At 35.2% G+C, this 19,408-nt stretch overlaps 1 protein-coding gene across 1 annotated transcript in view; it reads right to left on the bottom strand.

The window, feature by feature from the left end:
* The window catches only part of LOC124300690 (glutamate receptor ionotropic, NMDA 2B), a 1,918,249-nt gene that overhangs the window by 207,221 nt on the left and 1,691,620 nt on the right, over positions 1-19,408 (bottom strand). Inside the window, exon 18 of the mRNA XM_046755014.1 lies at positions 15,310-15,411. Within this exon, the coding sequence (XP_046610970.1) occupies positions 15,310-15,411 (102 nt within the window). The remainder of the gene's footprint in view (positions 1-15,309; positions 15,412-19,408) is intronic.

Here is a 19,408-nt window from a genome sequence, read left to right as displayed (position 1 = left end):
CTCAGTTTTTATTACAAAATCCAATCACGTCAAGCGCTGAGCGAACTCCGCGTTATTTTACTCAAACACAAACTTCCTTTCTACCATAGTACATAACTAACCTCATTTTTATCGAATAAACGTATAATTGTAATTAAACCCATATCGAGTGTAAACCAGTCATTTAATACCGTATACCTCCTCGCCGAGCACGCAGAGCCGCCCCACAGAGCCCGAAAATCAACTGCTAACAACAAAGGTAAGTGACCATTTTTACATCAAAGCCAGTTTAATTAAGGGGGGAACGGTGTCAACAAATTCAAATAATATATCCGGAAAATTTAGTCTCAACTAAGCGTTATACGCATCGAGTGGTTTGGTCTTCAGCCAACCCAGCTCATAACAGTACCCTTTTGATCAAAAGTTATGGAACAATGTATCTTTTTAATTCGGATGAATGAAAAAAAAAATTTTCTTTATCTAAAATAATTAAAGATGTTTCCGGATTACTTAATTGAAGTAATCATCAAAAAATATTTTTTTATCCAAAACAAACAAAAATTTTTCAATAAATTATTCATTTCTGGAAATAATAACATATTTTATAAAACTGCTAAGAAAAATTAACTATTGAACATTAGAACAATTGACTATATGAAATATTAAATTAGAAACAATGAGTTATAATTTTTAAATCATAATTAACAAATAATTTAATTAGGAAATTATAAAACTATTTAAAATGGATAACAAAACATAAAACACCGAAGATGGATCATTAATTTTCGAAAATAATCCATTTAAATTCATTTCCTCTCTCAAAATGAGTAATTTGATAAACTCAAATGATTTATACATGAAAACATTGACGATCATCTTCTAAACAATCGCACGGTTCGTCATCATTTACCTCCAAAAGTTAATTGTTTGAACTACAATTTAACACATCAACGCACCAACTTAAGTTTGGATCCCTCGATCAGTTTTGACCGTACAATTTTGTTAGCAAATTTTTTACATCGTCTTTTTTAGCATCACTTACTGAATGCCCTAATTTTAATTGTGAAAAATTCGTTTTAATTTGTTTCTTGAGTAATGACTTTCTGTTGCTAGCAATAATCTAATGAATTTGGCAACATTTTCCCGTTTTCTCAAATTTTTAGAAGATTTTATATCTCTACCTCTATTCTCTTTTGGTACTTTGCCACGAAAAATTGTTTTACTGACAGTTGTTATTCTTTTTGCACTTACAGAGAAAACTGCTTGAGAGTTTTTTGCAAACGCTTATCACACGTTTATTTTTTTTATATAAATAAAAATGATTGCTAAATAATCGAGGCTTGGATTTATTTGAAGTAGCTGCATATTTGATTTGAGTTGGCTGGTTTGAAACCATAAGCCTGCTTGAAAACATATCTAGAGCAACTTTAGTTTTTTGATTATGAAAAAGTGTTCTACTTTGTAGAAACTCATCAATTGTCAAACTGGAGCATTCGAATTTACTTTTCGCAGGATGATGACATGGTGATTCAAAATCATGTCCTATTGGGTTCTTGTCAGCGTATCTATTAATAAAACAAAAAATTAATTATCGATGTTGATTTTCGCCAAAATAAATTGTATTAAAAAATATCATTCAATAATCGTAAATACTTAGCATGTTGAGTCCATGCTGATTGCGGTCTAGTCCGTGTTTTTTTTTACTCCATTTTTAACACGGGTCAACACAAAATTTTACCTAGACTTCAAAGTATTAAATTTCGATTCTTTAGTTCGTAATTAGACGAAAAAAATATGTTGCATGAAAAAGTTTGCTTTTGTATTTAGGAGACTGATTGAACGATATTTTTCAAAATCTGTGGTTTCAATTATCAATTAAAGATGCAACCATTTGAATAAACATTTTTATTATTTTTATTAAGTTTTACTATCAAAATAAGTTACAAAAAAGTAGAAAATAATTCAAAAGTGCACGCTTTTACTTTTTCTTTTATGTTCGTGAGTAATTTCTCTTGATAAACCCCAAATATAGTCTCCCATCATGTTTTCATTGTATTGGCCTCGATAACGTTGTTCGAAGCTGAAAATGTCCTGATGAAAACGTTCTCCTTGCTCTTCTGAATACGCTCCCATGTTGTTTTTAAATTTATCTAAATGAGCATGCAGCATATGTACTTTTAACGACATCCTGCAACCCATGGCCTTAAAATTTTTTAGCATATCCTCAAGTAGCTTTTTGTAGTTTTGAGCTTTGTTATTTCCCAAAAATCTAGAAACGACTACTTTGAAACTGTTCCAGCTCGCTTTTTGAGTACGATTCAGCAACGTTGGAAATTTTTCATCGGCGAAAATCTGTCTGATTTGCGGACCAACAGAAACCCCAGCTTCAACCTTCGCTTCTGATAACTTCGGAAAAAATTTTCTCAAATATTCAAAAGCTTCCGACGTTTGATCCAGCTTTTTCACAAATTGTTTCATCAACCCCAACTTAATGTGCAAAGGCGGCAATAACACTTTTTCCGCTTCAACAATCGACTCAAATTTTACATTTTGTTTTCCAACACAAAATTCTGTGTGAATAAGCATTCTTACTATTACTATTACAAAAGCAAACTTCATACCAGAAAAAGGTATTTTCTTTTTGCTTTTGTTCATAATTAACCAAAAAATCATAGAATAAACTTTAGGACGAAGAACAACATTTTTTTGTAGAGCCGTGTAATTAACGACACATTTGCGTTATTCATTTTTTGTTTTGAGTCAACTTTTATCAGCTTCAATTGAGTTATCACGATATAAATAAATTGAATCATAATAATAAGCAGAATGTTCCAAGAAGTAGACGTCACGATATAAGTTCAAACTGAAGTGGATAGAAATAGGTTATGCAGTTTGTAGACAGGTAAACCGAGACTACGTGAAAACTTGTAGTAGTAAAGACAGCCGTGAGTGGCGCTTGTAAGGCGCGCGAAAGTACAAGTTCAAATTTTTGAATTTTTACTTTGGAAAATTAATATCAATGATAAAGAGATTGACATTAACATTAATATTGACAATAATTTTCAATTTAAAATTAATACAAAAACATAAAAACATATTAATAATAAAAAATATATAAACAATGTTGATATAATTTACTAATAATGAAAAACACTGAATTATTTATTGAATTTTTGAAAAAGATCTCCTTTTGATCCCAAGCGTAAATTTAATTATTTTCTTTATGCTGAAAAAAATTTGAATTTATATAATTTGATGGAAAATATCAATAGAGTTTAGGATTTTCTACCAGATTCTTAAAAAAAAAAAAATCGAAAATTGATCAAAAGATACGCTTTTGTGATTCAGGTCCTCAATTAGGGCTGTACCCTCTCTGTACTGTAACCTACCGACGTACAATTACCATAAGAGAGCACACATGCTCATACCACAGCCTTTAAGATCCATATCGATCTAGATTCAGTTACCACTTGGCGTGCAATGGTCTCGCAGCTTACATTTATGTAATGCCATGCAATATATATCGTTTTCAGTTCTTTACTTTCTATCTTCAATTCCAACTTACACATAGACCATATGGGTCTACAATCGAAATTCACGGAACTCAGTCTCATGAACCCTCACGAGACGAGACAGCAGTTCACAAAGTATCATTCTTAAAATTCAAATACGCATTTTTGCAACTAACTATCTTGTCAGAACTGCACCGATTGGCTTCTTCAAGATCAATTGTCTTGTACTGACGTAGCCAAAAATCAATCAGGAGTCTCTTCCAAATCTCCTACTATTGAAGATCCTTTTCATATCAGACAGATGTAAAAGAGAATCACTTCAGCCATCGAAATATAACAGAACTAAATTGATTGCAGAACCAATTTAGATTCCGGAACATTCAGAACATTTCGAAATCAGGAACGTTGTAGATCATTCTGAATCATAGAACATTTACATTCAGAACCTTCGAACTTCAGTACATCGCACTGTCCGGCGTATTACTTGGGCGTACATTTTTTGAAATTACAATATAACTAGGACTCTCAATACGTAAAGTGTTTTTCGAAATTCCCTTTCAACGCCGTAACGAAAGCTACAGCCATAGATGACATTGAAATATCCTATTGACTAAACCGGCGAGTTCCACCCCTCCTGTTAGTCACGTAGAGACCAACAACGATCCCTAGTATAAGGTTCAACTTTGTTTCTTATAACTGGTACTAAGAAATGAGATAAGAGACTGCTCAATTAGTATCAGCAGCGCTCAGCCTAGATATATCTCTCTTTTTAGGTCAAAATTATTATCAATAATTAGGATAAGCCACTAACTTTGGAACCACCAAATTAAAATAGATTATCTGTTAAGATGTATGGATGAATGCGTGAGAATTATCTTAAGATACTTCTTGTCAACATCTTATACGTGTAAGCAACGAGATTGAGAATCGTCGGAACACCGTCGATGAGCGCGACGTAACGCTGACCGTGTAGATTTCGGCACCGGAAGGTCGCCCTCGCACTTCATTGGCCAATTACCGTTGTAACTTACTGCAACTGCAACTCCTTGGACCCTCAGGCCTAAGAAGCCATGTCTTTTGTCAGTCAAGTCGCGAAGTGCGTGGACGTCTACCTGGATTAGCCCTCTTGAGCAAGGGTAGTGTTGGAAAATCTCAATTGTGACCGACCTAAAGTCTCGCGCTAATTCGTCAAAACCGAGCATTCAATTTATTCTGTCAGCTGAAAAAGACTCACTATCTTCTACGTTCTAATCTTTACTGTTCTTTACTAAATCTCATTATTTCGCGAATAGACATTTTTATGCCATTCCATTTTCCTTAATTAAATCAAGTTTGGCCCTGATTCAAACAGAATCAGGTAATACTAAGTGTTTATAATAATAAACAGCTACATTTTCATTTCTAATTAATAATCGTTAAAATCATTTTCATTATTTATATACATCGTTAGTGAACCAAATCGACTTTTTCAAACAACAACTTTCGATAGTGGAATATCATTCGAAATTCACAAACCTAAGTGCCTGACGTTCATCATCGTTCGGATTCATCAACCCTTCCGATCTCGAGGTGAGGCTCTGCCCCAGAATTCCACGGACACCGACATACACGACCTGACGGCTCTCAATCTCGCCGAACTTCGCATCTAAAGATAAGTTAATTCAAGTAGTTGTCTTCAACATCACTCCATCTAATAAAAAAGTTTCGAACAAATGAACAGGTACAAAAAGATTATAATAACAATAGTATAAAAAAAATTTTAATAACAATAGTATACGCATGAAGTTGGCGGTGGGGTGAGATGCCGAAAATAAAACAAAAAGCATCCAGCAAACAAAACTTACTTTGACAGCTGTCATCGGCTGTTTATGACAGTCTTTGACAAATATCTTTATAGGTATCTGTTTCTGACACGCAAAAAATGAACATGCAAACGAAAATTATCAACATGATTCCCGACGGGAATTGTCGTTTTCGCGCGCTGGCGTATTGTGTATACGGCACTCAAGATCGACACGCAGAGGTGAGACTGAGTATCGTTTCAAATATAGTGGACAATTGGTCTACATTTGCGGGTTTCATTACAGGTAATGAGTCAAACGGTGCTATGATTAAGTCACCTGGTGATTACAAATCACATATGAATAAAAATGGAATTTACGGGGGAGAGGCAGAATTAGCTGCAGTTGCGGACATTTTTAAGATATGTTTAATCGTGTATCGCGAAGAACAAATTCATCCACACCGAATTGGATCCCAAAATGAAACACAATTCTCGCTACTCGTCACCGGCGACGGAGACAGTGGACACTTTGATGTCTTGCAGAACCAAAATAAAATTCAGATAGTGAGTAATAAGTATCCAAAGTAACAAGCAAATGATAGTAAATCTAAATATATCACCAAACAGTCAAAAGGACAGCCAGGATTTACGATGGCAATGGAGAAAGGAGGAGTTTCAAGCAGCAGACAAGGCGATGAAGATGGTGGATGGTCGGAAGTATCACAAAAGAAAGAGGAAAATAAAATTGTAAGTGCGAAGAACCAAATAAGCCATAGAATAATATCCAACAAATATTCGTATAACCAGGCAAGAGGACGGCCAGGATCGATGTTAACCACAAGAGAAAGAGGTGTTTTGCGGAGTGAACAGCAATGCAAATATTAAGGAAAAAATAATATAAAGAAGGTGATTTTGGAGAATAACCGGCAGAGCGGTAGTAAAAACAATTCAACGAAGTGTGTCGAAGAATTAGAAGAATTGATTGTGATTATTGATTTGGAAAATAAATCAAGAGGACGACCAACCAATATGATGGACATAGAAGAGCGAAAAATTAGACGACGACAACAGCAGCGAAAATATATGCTCCGCCTTGATGACAACGAATGTAAGCTCTTTGAAAAGTTTGTTAATTAATGAGAAATAATTCAATTCTAATTCCGTAAAAAATCAAGCCTATCTTAAAATCATTCTCTCTCAATTACAGAGCAACGCTCGGGGCGATTGTTAGGTACAACACAGAAAATCAAGTTAACCGAAACCCGATTCCGACTAAGCGTTAGGTACAACGCAGAAAATCAAACTGACCGAAACCCGATTTCGACTAATAAAGCGTCACCCCGTCTCAAACCTACAAAATGGAGACCAGCTGCACAAAATAATGATTGCAGGAAAGCAAATTTTGAAACACAATTTCATTTAATCTGTGTTATTCCAATATAGAAAATCTATTTTACTTTTTTTTGTCTTTCACTTAATTAGGTTTATTCCTTCATAAAGCAAGTATAGGTTAACCTACGCATGTCAAGGAGGTACAAAAATCTCTAAAAACTTGATCAGCCGTAGCTTCTGCATTAATAACCAAGATGGGAGCTGATAAAGAAGAAAAGGTTTGTTTTATCAACCAATCGTCATGAACCTCATGAATAGTTCTGAGGAGCTCTAAAGAAATGTTCGATTCTTCCTCACGAGAACGGGAACTGACTCGGGCGAAAGGAGTTTCTGGGGAAACTCGCAAATAAACAATTGAATCTACTCTGAGCTCAGACGAGCGAAGGCGAAGATCTAAATTTTTCATCAATCAATGAGATTCGAAGTCAACTTCGAACTAAATTTAAAGTGAAAAATGTTAAATAAATTTATTTGAAAAAAAAGGATTGATATCAATTATTTGTACTTATAAACCAGACGCAGTAGACTTTATATCTCTATACGTAGATATACGTAAAAAAATCTGAAAATAATAACTATAGCAAAATAAGTCGCCGAATGCAATTGGGGTTGCATGGCATCGGGAGTTTTGTACATGTGAGTGGATTCGTTTACGAAAATAATCTGAGCAGACCTGCATAGGGAGCCAATAGCAATGTCGGGTTGATCGGAAACAACCGATCAACAGTTGCAGACCTGTCATCAAATCAACATAAATGAATTCACCTGTCTAATAGACAATGCATAAGGAGATAGTGAGGCGCGTAGCGCCGAGGTGGGGTTGGCGCGCGAAGCGCGCAGGGGCGAAGCCCCTAGTCATTCCAAATTTTGCATAACGTCTTATTTGACAAAAACGAGTGGCAAGCTTCACTAGCCACTGTCGAACGTTCAGTATTGTTTTCTGAGAATATTAATTTGTATTTTTTCATAGAGTTCCCTAGCAAAATTGAGCAAGATAAAATTGGCGCCTACCTGCAGATAATAACCTTGGCTATTTATAGAGACACTTTCCTGTCTTCAGCTCGGCCCCCAAACCATATTTTTGCAGGTTCAAATCAGAGCTAAGTAACGCATATGATTCTACGGATCGACTGATCGGTAACGTAGAATTGGACTGTTAACATAAGTTACATCAAATCTAAAAAGAGAGATACCATCTTAATAATAACCGACCACAAGTAGAAATAATAGTCGTTCAGTATAGATGTTTTTAACAGCATTATGTTCAGTTATGTATTATCTATATATCATTCAAATAACCCTACGTTTTGAAAGAAGCGTAAACGATCGAATTCAACTAGTTCTACAGCTTCTCTGTATTTGAATTTGAATTCGTCCGTCGACGTTATCTATGTTTAAATTCAAACATTTTATGATTATACTTTCTTTGGTTTTTCCTTTATATCATTCATTCATTTCCTAATTAATCGTTTGAAAAATATACATTATCTTCCACCAATAAAAATCATATTCAACCGTTTATTTTTAACGATAACCCATCCTACTTCATTATACATTAGCCTCAACCATTTAAACAACTCTTACAGACCTGTATAAGACGAGGCAACAACGTATCCACATTACTGGCTTATCGAGAGGTAAGTCTTTCTTGGTTTTAATTTTTATTCATTGTCGTTACGAGGGAGCATCCTTAATTATTCAATTATCATTGAATACAACCGCTCTGTACACCCTTTTCCCGCGTAACAGCACCAAGTGAATAACAACACTGTAAAAACCGTAACTCGAACATCGATTTAAAGACCATCTTATTGTTAATAAATGTGTATTTTAAATTAAAGTCTTGTGTAAAACGAATTATTTCAATCGCGCATAGTGATAGCTGGCACGACCCAAGCCAAAATTCCAGATCGAGATAGGCTGCACGAAAAATTCCACCCAAACCTAAACACCACAAGATTTTTCCCGACGTCCTTTCCAAAACGTACCAGTTTGACCGCATCGATTTGCAAATTTTTAAAGATACCGTAAGCAATTTTCACTTTCATTTGAAAAGATGCCAATGAAAACTTTGCTACCAAATTTTCAGGAATTCATATAATTTGGGACCAAAGTCTTTTCAGTTTTGTGTTTGAATTTAAACGACTTACGTCAATGCTTACAACGGGAGTTTGGACCAGTTTTACAAAGAAGTTTGTCTAAATTGCAGCAAGTCACCCTGTCCACAATTCAGTGGCAAAAGCTGGAGGGCATCCAGGGACATAATTCCGTCCATAATTCTCGTATGCTGGCGTTCCACAGCTGGTCAGCACGTAGCTTTCTACCTTACCTTAAAATGACAACTCTATTGAGGGCAAGGTTTTCCGTACCTAGACTCAAACCAAATTAGGAGATACCAAATAATTTGGACTTGTGGCCCAAGGGCCACGTGTTCGCAGACTGCTGCATGACCACCGAACTTATTTTGATAATCTCAAGGCAGGGGATGCAGGAGAGGTCAAGTGGAGAAAAATTTTCACGGAAAAAAGATGATCATATTAGAATGATTTTATTACCTTATTCTAAATGTCAATAAGTTTTGAACGACTTCTCAATGCTCTCAAGTCCACACATTCTCACATTCGCGGGTTGAACTTCACTCATGACTGCGTTCGTGTACACTAACAATAAGTATTATGAGCTGGCTGACGTGATTACCGGTTTGAGGTGACTCATAGGCTGTTCTGCTGTCGGTCCCCTTCTATGGAGTTATGTGAATACGAATATGTTTAAAATCCGCTTTTCACGTTATAAAATATACAAAATCAAGATGTGTAAAAGAAATGCTTTTAGATTCAGTTTAGGGTTGCAAAAGATATTTTGAAAATAATGTTCTAGCTGAATTTGAAGGTCACAATTCTAAACCATTTCGATTTGAGCAATGCTAAACGCATTGAACCCATGCATTGAAAAAATACCATATAAGATGTAGTGAAATGACAACATTGAATTATTCCCGTGACAGCCATCATTATTTTTCACAGCCCATTGATCACTACGTCAGACAATCCGCTGAAGTATACTTACAAGGAAGGTATCCCAGCCGGAACTCTCCGATTTCATTTCTGCTGTAATATGTTATAGTAGACTAAAACAAAACGACACGTATTTTTTTTTATCGGCCATGAAACACTTTAAAGGGGTGAAACCATCCTTCAAAGTGAGGCATGACAAGGGGCGATTTGGCAGTTTCACCCATATGAACATAATATTTTTTAACCAATCCAACTAGAAAAATTTTCTCAGGAAGAGAAATGGAAAATGTATTTTTCCCAAAAATGAAAAAAAATTAAGAGGGTGAGCCAGCCCTAAATATGATCACATTTATGCAAAAAAATTGTCACATTCAAGTCTTAAAATCTGAAAAAATATAGATTTCGTATAAATACGAAAGAAAATTTACTTATTTTCGGATTTTTCCGAAAAAAATATTGGCTGGGGTAACTACCCTCGAACGCTGTTTATCTTGCGCGTATGCAAAACATCGTAAAATTTAAGTCTAAAAATCTGAAAAAATATATAATGCGTACGAACACGAGGAAAATATGACATATCATTGGATTTTCTCGAAAAAAATATTGGCTTGGGTAACTACCCTCGAACGCTGTTTATCTTGTGCGTATGCAAAACATCGTAAAATTTAAGTCTAAAAATCTGAAAAAATATATAATGCGTACAAACACGAGGAAAATATGACATATCATTGGATTTTCTCGAAAAAAATATTGGAGGGATAACTGCCCTTAAACGCTGTTTATCTTGCTTTTATTGAATTGAAGAGAACATCGAAGATATTTTATTGGCCGTGATGAATGAATTTAATGGCGCAGAAATGACGATTGAAGATTCCTTATATTTTCAAGAACAATACAAAGATACTAATTCCCAAATAATAGAAGATGACAATTATGCATACTCCACCAATCCAGCCTGTGCCACATACAAATAAGTGTACGAAAGACGAAGAAAATGTATCATATGATTACATCAAGAGCCGTAGATTTCTGGAGAAGCGGATAAAATGAAATTTACGCATTGACACTGTAAAAAAAAATTTCAAAAGAGTGCAATCTTTAAATCGATTGTGACGATGGGCTCATTCATTAGATAAAGATGGCACTTAAAGAGAAAAAATCGCTGGAATTTGTGACATTGCTTTGAATAATTTCAAAGCAGCTATCGACGCCAGTTTCATCCTTCATGATAATGATTTACGCAATTGGACTTCACAAGCCCAGAAAGAAATTGGGTATGAAGATTTCCGATTTACAGCTACAAAAAAATGGTTAAATCGATTTAAACACGCACACAGAATAGTATATAGGAAAATCAATATCACCAGACCAACTTCGGAGGATGCTGAACGGTTAAGATTGAAGGCAGATGAATTTGTGGCTCATGTTGAGCACGATATAGCAAATTTTTGAATTCAAAATGTGTACATTTCCGATCGATCAAAACGGATTCCAGCTGGAGATGCATTCAGGAAGACCTTTGAGTGTCGAAGGAGAAAAGCAAGTACAGTGCCTTGTCCAGTCAGTTACATCTACAACCCATAGTTACACAATACAACCGCTGATATCAGCTGAACGGAAACTTTCATCACTCACGTTGTTGCCTAGTCTTATACAGGTCTGTAAGAGTTGTTTCAATGGTTGAGGCTAATGTATAATGAAGTAGGATGGGTTATCGTTCAAAATAAACGGTTAAATATGATTTTGATTGGTAGAAGATAACGTATATTCTTCAAACGATTAATTACGAAATGAATGAATGATATAAAGGAAAAACCAAAGAAGGCATAATCATAAAATGTCTAAATTTAAACATAGATAACGTTGATGGACGAATTCATATTCAAAGTGGTAAGTTTGGGCCGGCTGTAGAAGCAAATTTATTCAGACCCATTAATATTTATATAGCGGCATCAAAATCTGGAAAACTTACTTCAGGTATAAATATAACATAATTTTTATCTAACATTCTTACTCAAAAGAATATACCTTCAGCCGCATTCACTTCTTTTTATTCATTTCAGATCACATTGAACCTTGGTTGACGGAAATATGTTGTCCAAATATAGGACAAAGCAGCGTATTACTAATTGATTCATGGAGTGATCATTGTCCTGCAGTAGTAGCAGAAAGTAAACCCCGGAATGAAAATATTATTCTAAAATTATAAACAACAGGGACGACAGGAAAAATCCAACCCTTAGATTTATACGGGCTTAGAATTTGGAAGAATTTCGTGCGACACTTTTCCGACAGTGCCATTTTGAATGGCACATGAATCATGAAATCAGTCTACATTCAAGAAATAACATTGTAAAACTGCAATCTTTGGTCCACTATCAATCAATTATCCTCTCCGTGATACATTAATCTTTTCAAATATTTTTGGTATAAATCTGAATACATTTATGAAAAACCATAAAAATTCGAAAATCCAGTTGATTTCAGTTTCGGGGACTCTTGTAAGACCCATTGCGGAATCGAAGGCTGCACAGGCGTTGCTGTTATTGGATGTTCATGGTGTAAAAAATCCTTGTCCTTCAAACACTTTTCCGACGACTATCATTATTGTTCAAGATTCGAAAGTTAATAATGTTGTGTTTATAATTTTCGTAATGACAAGTTATACCAATAAAACGTATTAAAATTCATTCGAAACATTACGTTGTCTTTGTTTCAGATGATTTATTTTTGAGCCTTTGATGATACAGTGAGAAGATAAAAATCCTCAACAATTCAAAGCATTTTAAGGGTAGTTCCGTTCAATTTTGATTTTCGAGAAAATCCAAAGATACGTCATATATACTTCACTTTTATACGGAATGTATATTTTTTCAGTTTCTTAGACTTGAATTTGACCATTTTTCACGTACACACAAGGTGAATAGCGTTCAGGGGTAGTTACCCCGTCCAATATTTTTTTTCGATAAAATACGAAAATACGTAATTTTCTTTTGTGTACATACGTGTTACGCCCCGACGTACTGCCTTGGCGTACCTTTTTAAAAGTCCATTTCATTTCATTTCTTTGATTACTTCAATGCACATATATCATTTCATCAAATCTCATATTCTAATAACAGCGAGTTCCACCCCTCCTGGCAAAAGTCACGTAGAGACCAACAACGATCCCTAGTATAAGGTTCAACTTTCGTTTATTTAGCTGGTACCAAGAACTGAGATGAGAGACTGCTGAGTTAGTATCAGTAGCGCTCAGCCTGGAAATATCCCTCTTTTTAAATTAAAATTATAATCAATAACTAGGATAAACCACTACCTTCAGAACCATCAAATTAAAATAAATTACTCGTTGGAATGTATGAATGAATGTGTGAACATTGCATGCAAATATCTTTTGTTCATATTTTCAATGTGTCACCGACGAGATTGAGAATCGTCGGAACACCGTTGGAGAGCGTGAAGTGACGCTGACCATGTGGATTTGGGCGCCAGGAGGTCGCCTCGCTCCCCATTGGCTAATTACCGTTGTAACTTATTACAACTGCAGCTCCTTGGACCCTCGGGCCCAAGAAGCCGCGTCTTTCGTCTGTCAAGTCGCGAAGTGCGTGGACGTAAACCCGGATTAGCCCTCTCGAGCAAGAGTAGCGTTTGGAAAATCTTAGTTGTGACCGGCCTAAAGTCTCGCGCTAATTCGTCAAATTCGAGCATTCAGTTATTCTGTTAGCTGCAAAAGACTCACTATCTTCTACATTTCCATCTTTTCTGTTCTTTACACAATCTCATCATTTCGCGAATAGACATTTTTATGATATTCCATTTTCCACAATTAAATTGAGTTCGGCCCTGATTCAAGCGAATCAGGTAATCTTAAGTAAAAATAATAATAATTACACTATCATTTTCAATAAATAAATCGTTGCAATCAATTTCATCATATATTAAAATCAGAAAATTGACACTTTCAACTATAACTTTCGTTAACAAGATATCATTCTAAATCTGAAAAGACTAAGTGACCGACGTTCAACATCATTCGATTGATCAACTCTTCCAAATTTGAGGTGAGGCCCCTGGTCCAGCATTCTACCGACGCAGACCGACACGATCCGACGGCTCTCAATCTCGTCGACCGATTCACCTAAAGCTAAGTCAATCCGAGTGTTAATCTTCGAAATTAAACGAATTCTTGTTTCACCTTTATAATCAAAATCTACTTCAGTACTTTTCATTCAAAATTAAGTCTAGAATTGGTGGCTAGCTTCACTACCCCCAATTAAATCGTACTTATTGTTTCCAAGAATTAACGAATAAGACTTAACCATAATATATATAATTGATTCAAGATAATCTAAAAAGAGAGATACAATACAATAATCACGACCAGCTAGTTAACCATCGTTCAGAGTAGATGTTCCTGGTACCAAATAATAATATCCATTAGAATAGTATAACACACGATTTTTTTTATAAACTTGAAGACTTTATAAATTGTAATTTTCGGCTCATATATCATTATTACCATTGATTGTTACCAGGCATTTCAATAACCAAATCGAAATAGAATATACTTCATCTTTTACCAGTCAAATCATATTAAACATTTATTTTGAACGACCTTCTTCCCATTTTTTTCTATTATTGTAAAATTGCCTCAACAATTTAAACAAACCTCACAGACCTGTACAGGACTATAGCAGCACGATCCTGCAAAATACCGGCTTATCGAAAGGTAGGTCTTCTCTTAGTTTTAATTATTATTCATTGTCGTTACGTGGGAGCTTGATTATTCAATTAATCATTAACTACCACCGCTCAGTACACCCTCACCCCCACGTAACATACGCAATATATATTTTTGAAAAATTTTCAAATTTCAATTGGACCATTTCTCGCGTAGAAGCATGATAAACAGCGTTCAAGGGCAGTTACCCCTCCAATATTTTTTTCGAGAAAATCCAATGATATGTCATATTTTCCTCGTGTTCGTACGCATTATATATTTTTTCAGATTTGTAGACTTAAATTTTACGATCTTTGGCATACGCGCAAGATAAACAGCGTTCGAGGGTAGTTACCCCAGCCAATATTTTTTTCGGAAAAATCCGAAAATAAGTAAATTTTCTTTCGTATTTTTACGCAATCTATATTTTTTCAGATTTTAAGACTTGAATCAGACAATTTTTTTGCATAAATGTGATCATATTTAGGGCTGGCTCACCCTCTTAATTTTTTTTTACATCTTTCAGAAAAATACATTTTCCATTTCTCTTCCTGAGAAAATTTTTCTAGTTGGATTGGTTAAAAAATATCATGTTTACGTGGGTGAAACTGCCAAATCGCCCCTTGACATGTCTCACTTTGAAGGATGGTTTCACCCCTTTAAAGTGTTTCATGGCCGATAAAAAAAAATACGTGTCGTTTAGTTTTTAGTCTACTATAACATATTACAGCAGAAATGAAATCGGAGAGTTCGGGCTGGGATACCTTCCTTGTTAAAAACTACTCCGGGTATACTGAGACCAAACACTGTAGCTGATCTAATTAATCATACAATAAGTTCGTTGACTTATCATGTTACACAGTCAAGACCCTCTAAAATCCATGCATAAGATTAATTACAACATATTACCTGTAAATCTCTGTTGGCAGAAACTGTCCGGCGTACTCTGTGCTTGCTATATGATTCCTCGTCATGTCCCTTGGGGTGGCCACTTCCACAGCGTTGACGAATCTGATTGAAAATGATCGTAACATTCTTATTCATGAAAGTGAATAATATTTCACAGAACTGCGTGAAAATTGAATCAATTGGCTACAGAGTATGTTCAGTAAACTTTATCAAAGAAAATTTTTTTCCAATTTTCATCGGACCCAAACGAAAAATTTTAGTTTTTCACAAATAAACGGAGCCTTCTTAATTCGGGTGCTCGCTGATACGAAGTTTATATTTTTAAACGCATTAACACATATAAAACTGATAATCGAGATTTATATTCGATTTTAATCGGTTAAAAGAACTCTTAGTGCATAAAAAATATTCACACGATATTCGAAGAAAGCGGAAAGTATATAAATTTATCGTAATGAAAATTTATACATTTGAATATTCGCGGACAGATGTAATATATCTTCAGCAAAAAATATTTACATATAGATTCTATATCTCCGTTTCATTTGAATATCACGGGAACATTTTTCATGGACTAATGATTTTGTGAAGCGGTAATACTACAGTGTGATTTTGTGACTATTTTTTTTTTTTAAGGCTCAAATGCTTCTTTAATTCATCGAACATTGTTTCGGCAAAGTATCGAATTAGTTAAATGTGTGTCTCGCGGCGCTCAAAATCGTCCTCACACATGGACGCACACTCGCATGCAATGTTGACTTGCCGTCTCTGAGTCAAATCTCGCCGCTTGCCCGTGTCACGACTCAAAACCTATCAGCTGTAACCCATGTATTGTCTAATGTCTCAAAATCATGTATGTGTGTAATCTGTGTGTTCTCTCGCTCTGTAAACCATAAGTCTGTATAAAGTTCTCTTGCGATACGGTCTGTATCGCCGCATTAAGATCAATAAAGACCTCGGTTATTGTTAATCATTATCTCTCTCCATCTCAACATCATTTCGTTTCATTTACACTCGTCCTCAATCACTCGTTCGCGGATCCAATGATTTATATCTTTTTGCCATCTCCCTGAACAAACATGATTCCCAAGAGTCTGCATGTAAGAGAAGATTTCTCAAATCTTCGAAACAGTCGATTCTTCGAGTGAAGGCACGATTCCAAATCTTAGGTAATTTGAGGGCGAGCTTCGAATGCTCACGTTTAAATGCGTTTCTCTATGTTTTTCAAGGCACGCACCGAACTAGCGGTTTCAACTTTCAACTTATCAACTCCAAATTTTGATAGTAGCTTTTTAATGACATTTTCTAGTGAAGAAAGTAAGATTTTTTCAATTGATTCAAATTTAATTTAATGATTGTATGATCGAATTTTGATCGATTTTGCCACTTTGAAAAAACTTTTTTCTTCTAATTGACACCATTTCTGTACAAATTAATATTCCTGCAAGACCCTATGTAATTCACTAGATTTTGTTATCTCCATTTGGAAATCTTTTTTAATTTTGGTTCTCGATTAAAATTGCGGTCATTCGAGACAAAAAGAAGTTTCTGTTCATCAGACACTCCACCATTATTTTATTTCGGAATAATCAAGAAAACAATACTGTGTTTTTTACGAATTCATTACCATGTTTGAAAAACAGAATTAAAAAATATCAATTTATTTTTTGTAACTAAATTTGAGATAATGCCCCTTAATTTGGTGTATACAAAGTAATTAGAAATATCCCCTAGGAGGTAATTGATGTCTTTCAATATCTGTTATCACCCCTTAAGAGGTAATTTATATTGTTTAAGTCTTAAGGGAGCTTTCCAGTGTGAAATTTTCAAAAAATCGATTTTTTTTTTTTTGCTTTATCGAATAGTATACACTCTTCCGAATATTCCCTGAAATTTTCATGCCGAAATTCAGATTATTTCGGTTACTGTACAGCATTTTCTGGAAGAAGGCAACGGAGCGCTACAGCTGCCGCGTCGGCCGTCTGCCCGTGCGACTGTTATTTCTATTGTCTCGTTCCTACCTGCACGTACATGAACTTGGCTCGCCAATTGCCGAAAATGTGAATTCGGACTATTGCATAATTTGCCGTTAATTAGCCGTAAATTAGTCGCGCGACTTATTTTTTTGTCGCACTCAATTTTGAAAAAAAAAGCGGATGGCGTGTTAAATTCTTGAAAATCAATCAATCACTGCGTGTGGCAACTAGCCCCCAAGCACGTATTCTGCGGCAAGCAGATAGTAGAATTCGCTACGCAGTGTGCTGTGTGCACCTTCAATGAAGGTTACGACCCAATTTTAAAAATTTGGAAGACGATGGGATGCACGATAGGGCCGAGCGCCGCAGATTTCGCCGCTAAGTACAAGAATGCGCGCATCATCCGAGCAAACCGCCAGGCGTCCCTGGATAGCAAAGAGGCGAGGACAGCTCGTCGGACTGAACAATCCATTGAGCACGATCTTTTCGAAGAAGCAGAAGGGATATTGTACGGACCTGGCATCGCTGATTGACCGTAAGTAAACGATTTACCTAAAATTTCCTCACTTGAAACTTTGAACGCGTTTTTCTCGAAACAGCATTTTTCAAAACGGTGTCCAACTTGGAGGGCAGAGTTTTAAAGCTATCGAGTTGAATTTTTTACACAATATTCTTAACGTCATTGTTTATCGTGCTATGGAAGCTTTTTTTTTTTTTTTGACATCTTCCTATTTTTTTGTAAAAAAAACTGCCAAAAAAAATGCTAAAATCGATACTTTTTTTTCAAACCGGCGCCATTTTTGCAAAAAAAAAAAAAAAGAAAAAAGCCTCCATAGCACGAAAGCCAATTATATACCGATCAATAATCTTTTTGTGTTTTTTGTTTCAGATCAAAATTGTGACCCCCAACGTGGACACCACATCCAAGTGCATTTTCTGCAACAATTGTTTCATCATTTTTATAGATATTAATTAATAAATAAATCGATCTTTGAAAAATTGTTTAGTATTCTTAAATACCCAATTAATATACAAAAAAAAAACCAGACCGATTAGATTATTTTTTCTTTAAAAAAAAAAATCGCGAAAAACAGCGATTTTTCGGGCTGTCACACTGGAAAGCTCCCTTAAAGTACAAACAGATTTTTCTTCTACTATTTCAAAACAAAATGGAGTTGGAGCGGCTGATGAAAGGAAACTTTTTTTTGAATGACCTCCACGGGCGACTACCTGCAGGTTGCAATTTTTGATCTGAAACAAAAAACGCAACAGATTTTAAAAGAAGATGCCAGAATCCAGTGAATTGCGTAGAATTTTTCGGAAATATTAATTTTCACAAAAATGGTGTAACAATTTCAGGGCCGTTCGTTCCCGATCGGTATGGAATAAAGACCGACTGGGTTCTACATCGTCTTTGCAGCTAAGAGCAACTGGGAAGTCGAGCAGTAGGATTGTATGAATGCGTGTTATTATATTAAAATATAAGTTTGATATTTATTGACTAATTTGGAAGGTAGAGATGAAGTGAACTGTTTCGATAATAGACGAAAAGGTAGTCGGTCGACAGGTCACGAAGGAGTGTGTCTTGAGACGAGCAGAAGAAAGCGTTGGCGAATGCAAAGAACAGAATTCCGAATCCTGGTTCTGGGTATAGAAGGTGATAGTCAGGTGAAATGGAGCTTTTACTAGATGGGAAGAGCAAAGAATGAGTTGTAAATGTGAAGAGGGACTGCACGTAACAATGGCATCAACTTGAAGGAAATAGTTTTTTTCTAATGAAAAAATTGGAAGCAAAACGGTCATAAAATCGTTAAATTTCGACCAATCAAAATAATCCTACGCAGTTCACTAGAAAATGTCATTATGAAGCTACAGTCAAGATTTGGAGATGATCGATTTAAAATTGAAGGTGGTAATTGGTCATTTACTTTGAAAAACATGGATTTGAGGAAAACGCATTTAAAAAGCGATCATTCAATTCTCATTCTCAAATTACTTGCAAGTCGGTATCGCGATTTCATTCGAAAAATAAACTCTTCTACTATTCAAAACATTTTTCCTCATGGACAGATTTTTGGGTATCATTTTTCAATAATTGAGGAAGCGTTTAAGCCAATTAAAAA

The sequence above is a fragment of the Neodiprion virginianus genome, chromosome 3, assembly GCF_021901495.1.
Source record: "Neodiprion virginianus isolate iyNeoVirg1 chromosome 3, iyNeoVirg1.1, whole genome shotgun sequence".
NCBI classification, from domain to species: Eukaryota; Metazoa; Arthropoda; class Insecta; order Hymenoptera; family Diprionidae; genus Neodiprion; species Neodiprion virginianus.
Note: the sequence above shows the minus strand (reverse complement) of the source record. Positions and strands in the feature narration are given on the sequence as shown.